General features: G+C 33.3%; 2 protein-coding genes across 3 annotated transcripts; both read right to left on the minus strand.

Moving 5' to 3' along the window:
* Window positions 1-259: 259 nt before the first annotated feature.
* On the minus strand, window positions 260-7,093 carry LOC114872708. Its single transcript, XM_029180214.2, has 11 exons — window positions 6,739-7,093; window positions 5,099-5,354; window positions 4,673-4,757; window positions 4,171-4,350; window positions 4,056-4,096; window positions 3,717-3,876; window positions 3,509-3,624; window positions 3,301-3,436; window positions 2,160-2,772; window positions 1,381-1,845; window positions 260-1,254 (listed from the first exon to the last, which is right to left on the minus strand). Exons 1-11 carry the CDS (start codon window positions 6,759-6,761, stop codon window positions 1,083-1,085), a joined length of 2,247 nt encoding a protein of 748 aa, XP_029036047.1. The 5' UTR covers window positions 6,762-7,093; the 3' UTR covers window positions 260-1,082.
* A 595-nt stretch (window positions 7,094-7,688) lies between these two features.
* Window positions 7,689-11,314, minus strand: LOC114872697 (nucleolar complex protein 2 homolog). 2 transcript variants are annotated; one of them, XM_029180183.2, is made up of 12 exons: window positions 11,161-11,314; window positions 10,864-11,021; window positions 10,382-10,647; window positions 10,199-10,311; window positions 9,989-10,098; window positions 9,753-9,910; window positions 9,454-9,678; window positions 9,188-9,376; window positions 8,988-9,107; window positions 8,782-8,913; window positions 8,492-8,707; window positions 7,689-8,404 (listed from the first exon to the last, which is right to left on the minus strand). In XM_029180183.2, the coding sequence occupies exons 2-12, from the start codon at window positions 11,012-11,014 to the stop codon at window positions 7,895-7,897; spliced, it is 2,190 nt and encodes a 729-aa protein (XP_029036016.2). In that variant the 5' UTR covers window positions 11,015-11,021; window positions 11,161-11,314; the 3' UTR covers window positions 7,689-7,894. The 2 variants fall into 2 exon arrangements, with proteins under 2 accessions (XP_029036016.2, XP_029036015.2); XM_029180182.2 differs by having other exon boundaries at window positions 10,382-10,650; window positions 11,161-11,313.
* Window positions 11,315-11,811: the final 497 nt, after the last annotated feature.

Here is an 11,811-nt window from a genome sequence, read left to right on the forward strand (position 1 = left end):
CACAAAAGAGGAGGATACTCAATTCTATGTGTTTTTTTTAACAATATTTCAATTCGAAAATATGAAATATAAAATTGAATTAAAATTGGGGCTCTCTTCATCGTCCGTCGTTCGAGGGTTAAAATTATAAACTAATTAATTTTTTGATTTTTCGTTCATTTATTCTTCTAATTTGAAGCATACATTCAATTCCGGTTGTTCTAGTATAATACAGGTAAATGTTTGGATACTTGTGAGCGGTAAAATAAATATTACAATGTTTCTTTTTTTTCTATCGTGTGAGAAGCACCAGGATATAAACGAAAAATAAAAACATTTATTTCATTAAATAATAAATACAACCAAATACATATTGTAAATTAACAATTTACAAACAAAATCAACAAATAACACGTAAATTTCACACGTCCCGTACATTGTACGTGTGATATATCAAAAGGGTGCTTTAAACAAGTGTAATCCTTCAAGTACAGGGATCAGATATCGAAAGACAAATTGCTTTAAAGAACAGACCGATTATTATATCACACAAATGTTAACATCTTTAAGTCAAAGCTTATGTAAATAAATCATGTACTTATGTATTCTTTTCAATATTATCAGCATTTTATGTAATTTAATATTGTTATCTGAATGATTATTATCAGAGCATAGAGATTCTAACTTATATTTCTGATACATAATTAAAGAAAAATAAAATAAAAATCATTTACATCCATTTAAAACTGCAATGAATGTGACACCTAAGAGTACATCGTGTATTATGAAACCAACATTTATTTATTAAGTAAAATGCAATAACACTGAGAAGCATAAATAAAGATCTTGATAATGGGAGAGGTAGATATAATCAAGCACAATGAAACATTCAAATATGTACGTACACATGGTACCGCCTAATTTTCTTCGTTTCATATTTAATTTATTTTTTGAGATATTGTTATCGTTATCTGACTAGATTGGGAAAAAAACGTAAATTTGTTATTGATTAGAAAACAAGTTAAAATAATCTACGGAGTATCGTTTGAATAACATTATTCGCACACCTTCGTTCCTTTTTAACATCGTAATCGTAACTATATTTAAAAATCAGAATATACGATCTCCTGTGGTTTCTCGAATTTGATTGGTCGATAAAAAGTTAAAGATTGATCCCAGCCACGAGGTGCCGTGTTGTAATTCGTCAAATTGTGAACACTGGCCAATTTCGGTCCCGTATAAGTGTTATTATCCTCGTAAAGCTTTTTTCCTGCAAAGACAAGTGTTTATAACTAATTTCATTAATTTTATACATACCTTTAAAACAATTAAAGTTATAGATTATATGTAGATAACAGAGTACAGTAAGGTTAAGTTAGATCGAAGCGCATGCGGATTAACTTGCCTCCGTCCGGACATATATCACCGAATTTACAGTCCGGTGAAACGCCATGCAAAAGATTGTCCAACACTGGTGTACTGCGTAAATGCTTGATAGTTTCTAAAATATCCTCCTGAGAAGCGATCATCGAAAGCAACAACGACTTTGCTTCGACGGGTACGTCCGATTCGGTGTTGGTGAATTTCCCATCCCCGTTGTTGCAAAAGTTTTCCACTTCCTCGGAAGTGATCGATCGGCGTCGGTCAGAACATTCCTCCCTATACATCGACGAGTACTCTTGATCCCCGTTCATTAAGCTAGATGTTTCCGATTTTTCGCGATAAATTATTTCCTCGCTGGCGTAATCGTTCATCTGGGAATCGGACTCGTCGCTCGTGTATTCCGTATCGTCAGTAGAGATGTAAACGTTGTTGCAGTTATCTCGAAATCGTACGGACTCATCGTACGCCCGTTGACTGGCTATTCTGTATCATGATTGAGTGGATGGAAAATTTGGATCTTGTCAGAATTTCCATCAAATTTCAACTCGGATTAATTAAATAAAATTCTATGCTTTTTATCGATCGATTTCCGAATCTAATCGCATTTCGCGAATAATCAAACGCTATTAGAATATTATAGGTTTTCGGTTCGAATGAATAATTTAGACTATCTACTTGTATTAGGTTGACAAAGAGATATTTTTAAAATATTTAAAAAAAAAGAGAAGAAAGTGCTGAGCATAGAATTCCATTTGATAAGTACTTTATCGGAGACTGTGAATTTGATTCAATCTCACCTCCTATGCTCTTCGACGGTGTTGGATTTAACCGAGTTTCGCGTTTCAAAGAATCGTGCAATATCATTGTCTATAGGAGAATGCTGTATAATCGGAATAACCTTTGGACTGATTTGTTTGTACTGCAGAACTGGCCTACAAGTTTTTTCAAATTCTTGTATCAATTGTTTCACCGGAATCGGTGTGTACTCGCTATTATCGCTGTCGATACGAGCGGAATCGATCTCTCGTTGATTATTCACGAGTTTGCTTTTATCGTTGATCATGCTACTATTTACACGCTCGGCGATACGTTGTTCCTTAACATATTTCATCTCTTTGTTAGTAGCATGGTGGTGTGCATTAGAAAAGTTACATTTGCTCAGCGAAGCCTTGTTATAATTATGATTGCGTTTGTTAGTATTGTCATAGCCGTTATTTCTTCCGCGGTAATTGTTATACTGTTCGTTATCAGGCTCGAAGGCGGTTCGACGCGATTTTTCCACGATCGATGATCGAGACTTGTCAACGAAATCATTATCAGTACCAACAGCCACTTCTCTCAAATATATCTTTTTCACTTCGGTCGAGTGGTGATTACACTCTTGACCGTTGCAACGATATTGGTTTCTACCTGAAACGTTTACAACAAACTACATACATAATAAATGAATTACAATTTTTTTTTTTTATGTTTTGAAAGATTAGCGTAATTAAATGTCAACGTGGTTTCACTCGTGGAACTTTAATTAGCGTAGAGGACTCAATTGGCAACGAGTTACGGACCGTTGTTTATTTTAGATATACTACAATGAAAAAGAATGCGGCGGTGGTCTCGCATCGATTGAATAACATCGATGTCGTTTGCCAATTGAAGCGTCCTAGGTTGTTGAACCTGCGACGAAGTTCCAACGGGTAACTTTAACGTGTCAATCTCTCCTGCTATTTTAGAAGTTTCATTACCTCTTTTTTTTACGCTTGAATCGTCTCGAAGATGATGCGGATTATAAACGGAAAATAAGTATGAAGCAGCGTAGCATGAATTCGAGTCTTTGAAAAACATTAGCTGTTTGCGATTCGTAGAAACAACAATGCAAACGCGAAGCATTGCCAAATAAACGTGTCAACTGCTCGTACAAGATAGTTTCGTCAATTTACGCACCTGTTGCGGGTGGATTCGTGTCGCCTAAAGACAAATCCACGGTGAAGGGATTATAAAACGGTTTCTCGACGGTTGGCTCAAGTACAATTGGTGTCAGCGGAGACAAAGTCGAAAACTTTGAAGTGCCATTCATCTCCTAAGCATATACAAAGACGAGTTACTTTAATATCCTTGATATATTTTTATTCTCTAAGAAAATAGAATATACCGGTTTCCCCGAATAATTTAGTTTCGGCGTCCCTGGCGTGGTGGGAGTTTGCGGTTGATCTTTGTCCACCACCCATTTTTCAGACCTTTTCCTACGTTTCGCGAATATCTCAGCACCTTGAAGCAAAATTCTTTGGTTTAACGATTCTTAAAGCTCCCTTTAGCACCATGTTTACTTGAATAATTCATGGATATAAGGTTTTGATTACCACGGCCTTTTTGATTATTTAGGTCACGCACGATATCAAACAGTTTCTCAGGATTCTTTGGCATCGGTTCAATATTTACTTCTTCGCCTAAAGCTTGAATACCATGTATATCTAACACCTTTCCGTGTGGATTCATCATGCATTTTAAAGGAATTTTATCCTGTCAAATGTAAAATTCTGAATTAAAACCTTTCCTTCAATTTTATATAGGAGCCTTCACTGGCGAAAGTGATTAACTCCTTGTTCTTATTGTTAGTTAATTTAAAAGGATATTGTTATTGCGAAATTAGTGAACCACCTATAAGAATATTCGTTAAAGTGGAAACACACACCACTTACTCTATGAACAGCGGTCGAAGGTTCTTCCTCGTCCTCCACACCTATGATTGATAGGAAATTTTAGCCAATATCAAATTACCATAATTCAAATGATCATGGTTATACTTATACGAACCATTACCATCGTGGATCCATTTGACAGATCGTTTCTTTCTATTCACGTACATGGATTGACCTTTACTTTTCATGTTCTTCACGTCGCTCAACGAATGCGAAATTCGTCGAGCGAGTTCAACTTGATCCTCGACGGTTGGATGTGTCGGTGCATAGAAATACGAAGATGCAAACATTTTTCCTGCAAGTGGTACGAACGAAGCAAACACGAATTAATTTTATATTTTCAGAGGTGAAGTATTTCTAAGTTACGGATATTCAAATTTCGCGCCATTCGGGCTACCATTCTTCTCATGCGCGCGCAGCACGCTGGATCCTTCGTGTATAGGTACAAACATTCAAGTTAACGAAGAAAAGAAAGTAAACTCTTTTACTCTCGTTTATTTATTACTATGTACGCATGCAAAAATTTAATTGTTCATTTATTTAAAAGGGGGAAAGGTAACATAACTCCGTGTGTAGGAAAAGGTTAACAGGACGCTGAAATAATATTTTAAGCTTACTATTTTTTGACTGCATAATCCCCTGCGAGTCGGACGCAGGAGTAAGCAGTTTCTGCAAATTGACTGGCCCAGCTTCATTATTCTCCTACAAGGAAAAATAATTAATACCGCGGAAATAATCATACCACCATTTTATGTCTAACTTTCGAATGGCGGGCTGCCGAAACCGCGATAATTTAAATTCAATTTTATTTTCCAGACTATTTCTTCAAATATTATTTTTTCAAGGCATGATAAATTTAAGTGGTTAATTTTAGTCACTGCATCATTCGTAGGTTTGAGGTCACCATTGACCGGGCTCCGTTATTCGAGAGTTACAAATTCTTTTTTATTTAAATAATTACAATTCCCATTGAAATTATTTTGCGTATAGAGTTAAGAACATTGGATATCAATCAATTTTCCGTTTAACGAATATACGCTTACCATATCAAAATGTAGTATTTTCGAAGTCAAATGTTCAAGGAAGTTCCTTTTGACAGGGTCGTGCCTATCGGAGGGCTTAAAACCACGGGAACGTATTACAACATTGTCCGCGGAATAACTTCGCTGCAGAAACTTTTTCTCCTGTGTATTGCTATAATTCACGCTGTACTTGTACTCGGCATCCTTTGAATTTTTCGACGCAACACTATACGAGTTGTACGTGTTGCTTAAAACGTTCTGCCTCGCGCTATTGTGACTGTCGAAATTGAGATTGTTTAGTCTGGGCTTGTTTTCGTAAACATTTCAGTCTTATTTCTCTCGATAGCTTAACGTTGAAAATTAATTAAAATAATAGATCGAATATTCCTTGAAATATCTTCTAACTTTTATGTGTTTACATTAAATTCATAGTCTGACAATAAGTCCTCTTTTATTTCTTATCAAACGTCAGGGTTACATGTATAGATCTAAAGTTTTCTTTTTAATAATTAAAATGTGTAACTAATAAGCATAGTAGATAACAATGTTATAAGCTTGTGAAAATGTAACGAGAGCGTTAGAGACGAAGAGCGAATCTGTGGAAAAGAGAAAGAGAGCATCCTTCAAAATAATTGTTTAAATTATAAAAGAATAATTTATCAATATTTTGTTTATACAGTGGAAATGAAACAAAAGATTACAAATGAAAAACGTGTTGTTGATCTTATGACGTCAATTAGTCGGATTCTGTAACGAAATTGGTTTCCGTCCAAGCCGTCAATTAATTTCGCGTTTCAGCATTGGCAGCGGCACAATAAGGTTCTTCTGTGCAAAAGAAATGCTAAATTTATCCGTAACGTAATACGCAGTAACAGTTTGAGCGGTTGCGTTTGGGGTGTATGTACTACCTAGTGCTGTATTTATTACAAAACCAATATGTTAACTCAATGTAAGTGAATCAATTAATGCTTTTAAAAATTACAATTAAGCAACTTAGGGTGAGTTTCGGTGGAACTTTTTAAACTTTAAAATTAAACCTTTTAAAATTTAATTATTTTTTTCTTCGCCACCATATGTATTATTGGACTTGTACTGCATTTTATATCTATTCCTTGTTATATCATACGTGTATCGTACGATGTAAATTAAAAAAATAGATCACGATCGCGATCTTGAATGAAATGAAATCACGACTATGATCGTGATTTCGCGATTACTGTGATAAATCATTGTTAGTGATTTTGTACGCCACCCCTAATATGCAACGAGAACGATATGTTACTTTAAATAGATAGATCGTTCGGCAGAAGTTCGAGTGGTTTAATCTTTAAACAGGAACGAATTGCATGAGAAAATAGCTCAAGTTATCGTAGATCTATGTTAATACTCTTACACCTAAAAAGAAAGCTACTGTTAATAATCGCAAATTAATTTTAATTTCAATAATAAAATTTGGCGCAATTAATGTTGTTATAATTCCCAAGTGTCAAGAATTAAAAATATATCATTTAGTCGTTGAAGCGTCACACAATTAAGCAGGATTTAATTGGGATTAGATTTTATAGGAAAGTATTTCTTTTTTCTTTTTTTTGTTCTTTTTTAATAATTCTCTCTTTCTCCTTAGTTTTCTTCCAAAGCGAAAGAAGAAAATGAAGGTTTACTTATCGAAAGGTGTTCTCCTCATTTCGACGTTTTACGCACAATTCGCTCCTTGCCTACTTTACGGCTCTTTTTTATTTTTCTTTTACGAATTTACGTAATCCGCGAGCGTGCTATACTTCGAACGAAGCGTTCCGCACGAAAAGTGGACGAATCTCACGACAGAAGCTCCCTCGCCATGAGAGAGAAAATCGCATCTTACAAAATGTTCCCTGGCACGCACGAACGTGGCCGGTTAAGCACAAGAGGTGGCCGACTAAGCACATACGATCCACGGCAACTCCGTCACCGCGGCACTTAGCGGCCACCGCTCACCAGTATCGGCTGATACTGGGTTCATTCGTTACCGAGTTTCACGAAAACACACGAAACAAGAAAAACTATATCAAATAGAATTCTATTAATATTTTGCCATCACGATAAAAGAATTAACGCTTTAATTACATCGCTTAATTTTCTTTTAGCTTTCCCTTACATACGTAACTGAATCCTTTTTCCAAGGTAGTAGGCAGTCGTCTAGGCGGTCAATAATTCAAAAAAAAAAAAAACCTGTCGCATGTTCGAGCTTCTCTTCACCACTTGTACGTTGTCTTTTATTTGTTAAATAAAACACAAGTATTCGGCTTACTTTGGAATCCTTTTTCTTATATGAAACGATCACACTTGGATGAATTACCGTACAGCAAGCACACGGTGCTTTATAATAGCGCCCAACCGTTGCTATACCAACTTCCCGACTGCTTTGACTCGTCTTCGATAAAAATAGACTATCAGAAAGCGACACCTTAGAAATCGGCGGCTTCTGCTATACCAGACATAAGTTATAGCATCTATTTAACGCTGTCGCTTATTGCAGTTAGAACAGACTTCTTTCTTTACCATAAAAATAAAATTAGTACAAGTTCGAAACGAATAATACAATCTTTCGGTTATAATCAAAAGAATCACATAGTAAATTTGAAACGTTTATTATTGGTCGCTGAAACACGGTGAAATCATAGTTGACAAATATACATGTTACCTTAGAATGAGATACATTGTAATAAATATAGTCGGTGTCGTTTTCAGTTTTACTTTAATACTCATCACTGTATATTTATAATAGCGTTCAGTATATGTATTTTGTTGTTTTCAAGCACATGCGAATTGAATTTATATTTAGCTCCAATCGTCAAAGTTTATGTCCTGCACGATATCTGTATTTTCTGTTGGTAGATCAATATTATCGGTGTCTTTGCTAACTTTCAATTTCTTCTTTTTCTTTTTCGGTTTAGCAGGCTTTTCAGATTTCTCTTCGTTAGTCTTTATTCTCAGATCGAAGTCACTACTTTCATCGCTTTCTTCCGCACTGTCTTCGTTTGATTTTCCTTTCTTCAATTTTCTAATAGTTGGTATATTATATTCAGCTATTTCGTCGTTCTTTGTAAGTAGCTTGAGTTTTTGGGATTGATGAATCTTCACGTAGGATTCATAAAATTTCGACAACGATGTCCCTTCTGTTTTTATCTTATTCTCCCAATTCTTTATCTGTGACATGTTTTTCAAATCAATTACAGTTTTATTTCGCTCGGTCTCGATGTGTTTTCTATTTTCTTCGATCTTTTCTGACAACTGTTTCATCTTTCTACAGTAATTTGCCACATGACATTTCTTCAAAAATGCCTTCAACTAAAAATTAATGAACAGAAATAATATTAGGAAAAAATAAAGCGATCAGAATAAAAAATTTTAGATTCAGAAAACTTGTTAACTTACTTGTATTATACACGGTATGTACAAATCTGGAAAGTATATTTTATGGCTATCTTTTGCGGCGTTTTCCAAAATAAGTTTGTATATAGAATCAATAACATTATCTTTAAAACCATTTTCCAGTAACTGGGATTTAGACATTCTTAAAGCACAAATAAATGGTATTGGTTTCATCGACACTGCTTTATGTCTCTTATTGAAATCATATGAACTTAGTATCTACAAAAAACAAGGATAATTATAAATTATAATCCCTATAAATAACAGCACACAAAAACTTTAAAATACTATACCTCTAATAAAAATGGTAATAAGGGTATGAACGTGTCGGTTTCTCTGGAAATATCTATTAACAATTGTACACAGTGAAATCTGAGTGGATAATATTGTGGAGTTGGTATCACCTTTATCGTACCTATAATAATCTGCCAATAAATAAATAAAGTGTTATCAAACATTTTCATTACCGATATGTTTGGCAACTTGGGTTTATACATACCTGTACCAGAGGATACAAAAGTGAATGTAACATGGAATTGCTTTTTGATACGTTTATTAATTCACACCAAAAGCGTAATGAATTGATGTATTGCCAATTATATACAGCTTGGAAGTGCTCCTATAAAATTGATATCATATTATTATAAAAAGATAACAAATTTTTAATACATATAATATGTTTACTTTATACGTTATTACCTTTTTCTTTAAAGTCATAGCATTCCTTAAATGAATAGCCAACTGTCTGATGTATAAAAATGCATGATTATAAGCTAAATTATCATCCAATGAATATATTTCAACCAAAGAATGCCTCATAAAGTTTATTCCAGGTAATGTTGTTAAAGATACAAATTTAGAATTTTCAACATATTTTACGTACATTGCCTGTAACATAAATTAAAAAATTAATATTATGAAATCTAATTTATTATTTAGTACATGCACACAGATCTCACTCTTACCTTGTATAACATCTCTAAAACTGATTCTCGATTACTTGTTGCAACGCGTAATATGCAGAGAAACGAAACAACGCGGACAGTTTCTTCCCCGCTTGTCCAATATTTTAATAATATTCTCAATAATATTTTAGTTAACGATGAAAATGATTGCGCATACGGTAACATTTGATGTAAGTGTTTCAATAGCACTGTGACAATATTAGATGATGTTACATTTTGTAAAATCTACAGAGAAAATAACACACGTTATACATAGTCTAGATAACTGAATTTCAAACGTTCGTGTTAATAATACTTACTTTAATTAAATCGGTTAAGTAAGATTTTAAAATGTTTTTCACTTTTACAAATCTCTTGGACTTATGAACTTGAAACTGGGATTCAGAATCCAACTTCAAGTACCGTTTTAACGCATTAGGCAAATAAAGTACACATAATTGAACAACTCCATTAAACACTAAAAAATATATATAATCATTTATAAAACAGGAAGAATTTAACAAGTAGAAAGTTAAAGATAAGCGTGAAAACCAACCTGCACCACCCTCTACTTTATAATGTACAATTTCTGGATCAGTAACATCCACTACTGTTTGTAATGCAGCATGAAAAGCTTCCACAGCACATTTAATGGTTTTCAATGACCTATAAAATTAGAAACAAACATGAATACCAGTTTATAAGTATGCGATATCAGTATTCTTTTCTAATTCTTTAATCACTGTTCAAATTCGTAAAATATTACTTGTCCTTTTGAATTTCACTTTGCCAAGTTTTTAATAACTGCAGCGTAATTTTACGCTTATCCTTTGTGCCGCTATCTCCGTCCCCTTCATAATCACTCTCATCACTAGCAACCTACATTATTTATAATTTATAATTAAAAAGGTATGGTTATTTTTTCTTTCTATAACTTTTAATTTCATACCTCCAATTGATCATTTGGAATATGTTTTTTATCCAATTTATTTGATAATGATTCATCATCGTCATCGACACCATCGTCATCGATACCATCGTTATCGACACCATCGTCATCAGATATATTAAATTCTAGAAGGTTTTTATCATTTTCTTTTAAATATGAATAGAATTCAGGATCTGTTTGTTTTAATTTCATTAAAGATCTTTTATGTTCCATTGGATCCATGTCACTTTCACTGCTGTTTGCATCCTCTTTGTCCATATTTTCATCTACTAAATAATAAATAAAATGTTAAACGAATGAAAAATAATTTCAGTCAATATTTATATCTTATTCAGTAGCATCTTTTTAATTAGAGGTAACAAGATAAAGGATGCCAATATTTGAAAACACTTTAACAACTTATAAAAATAAGTTTTTTAGTAGATATTGGTTTCACAAAAGTTTATATTTGTTTTCAGATAATACATGAACTAGATTCTTACCCTTATTGCTATATTTGTCATCATCGTCTATATCATCCTCAAAACTTTGACTAAAGAATTCATCGGTTGTTACTTTATTTAATGGTTTCCGTTTTTTTGTGGCAGGCTTTTTAATCTTTTTTGGTACACTTTTCATATTTTTTATCTTCATTATTTAACTGAAATAATAAATTAACTGAAAATAGTATTTAGAAATAAATTTGTAAAAATAATAAGGCTCATATCATGCGGATAACCTACAAAAATTTAATTCTAAGTTCTTTCACAGTAGTCTTTTAAAGAACATATAATACTTACGTATAAAAAATAATAGGGAAACAGGAGTATTTTATTTACAGTTTTACAATATATTTGTTTTTCAACTTTCACTATTAATTACTCTAGACTATTTTGTAAATATATATCTAACCTTTCAAACTTCCACGTGTGTATTTAAAAACAATTACCAAACGTAGGTAAAAAAGGAATCGTCTGTATCATTAGATATAAAAAAATTTCGTTACTTTTGGCATTCACCGCCAGATGGTACTAACGGTACCGTTTTAAAAGCGCGCACAGATATGAAATTAAAAAAAACTTGATAACTACGTACTGTTTTCTTATCTAACATTAATGGGGACACGCTCTCAATTACTTTGACCGACCATGGGGTGTTGTTACTGATACGTATAATTTACGATCAGCAGAAAATAGATTGTTTTAATCTGAGCTATGATTTTTAATTTGTACACATCCGAAAACACAAGAATTATGAATGTTTCATTTAATGATATGTAAAAAAATAGCATCACGTGTGATGACAGTATAATTTGTCGATTTATTGTTCGTTGTTGGGCGAATAATTAATGTACGTTATGAAACACCCTGTCTGTTGCCAGTACAGTACATACCGAAGGTTTGCATACAGTGGTGTATCACGCAGTTTTCTAATCTTATATGCGTACTAAA

This window comes from Osmia bicornis, chromosome 3 (assembly GCF_907164935.1).
Source record: "Osmia bicornis bicornis chromosome 3, iOsmBic2.1, whole genome shotgun sequence".
NCBI classification, from domain to species: domain Eukaryota; kingdom Metazoa; phylum Arthropoda; class Insecta; order Hymenoptera; family Megachilidae; genus Osmia; species Osmia bicornis.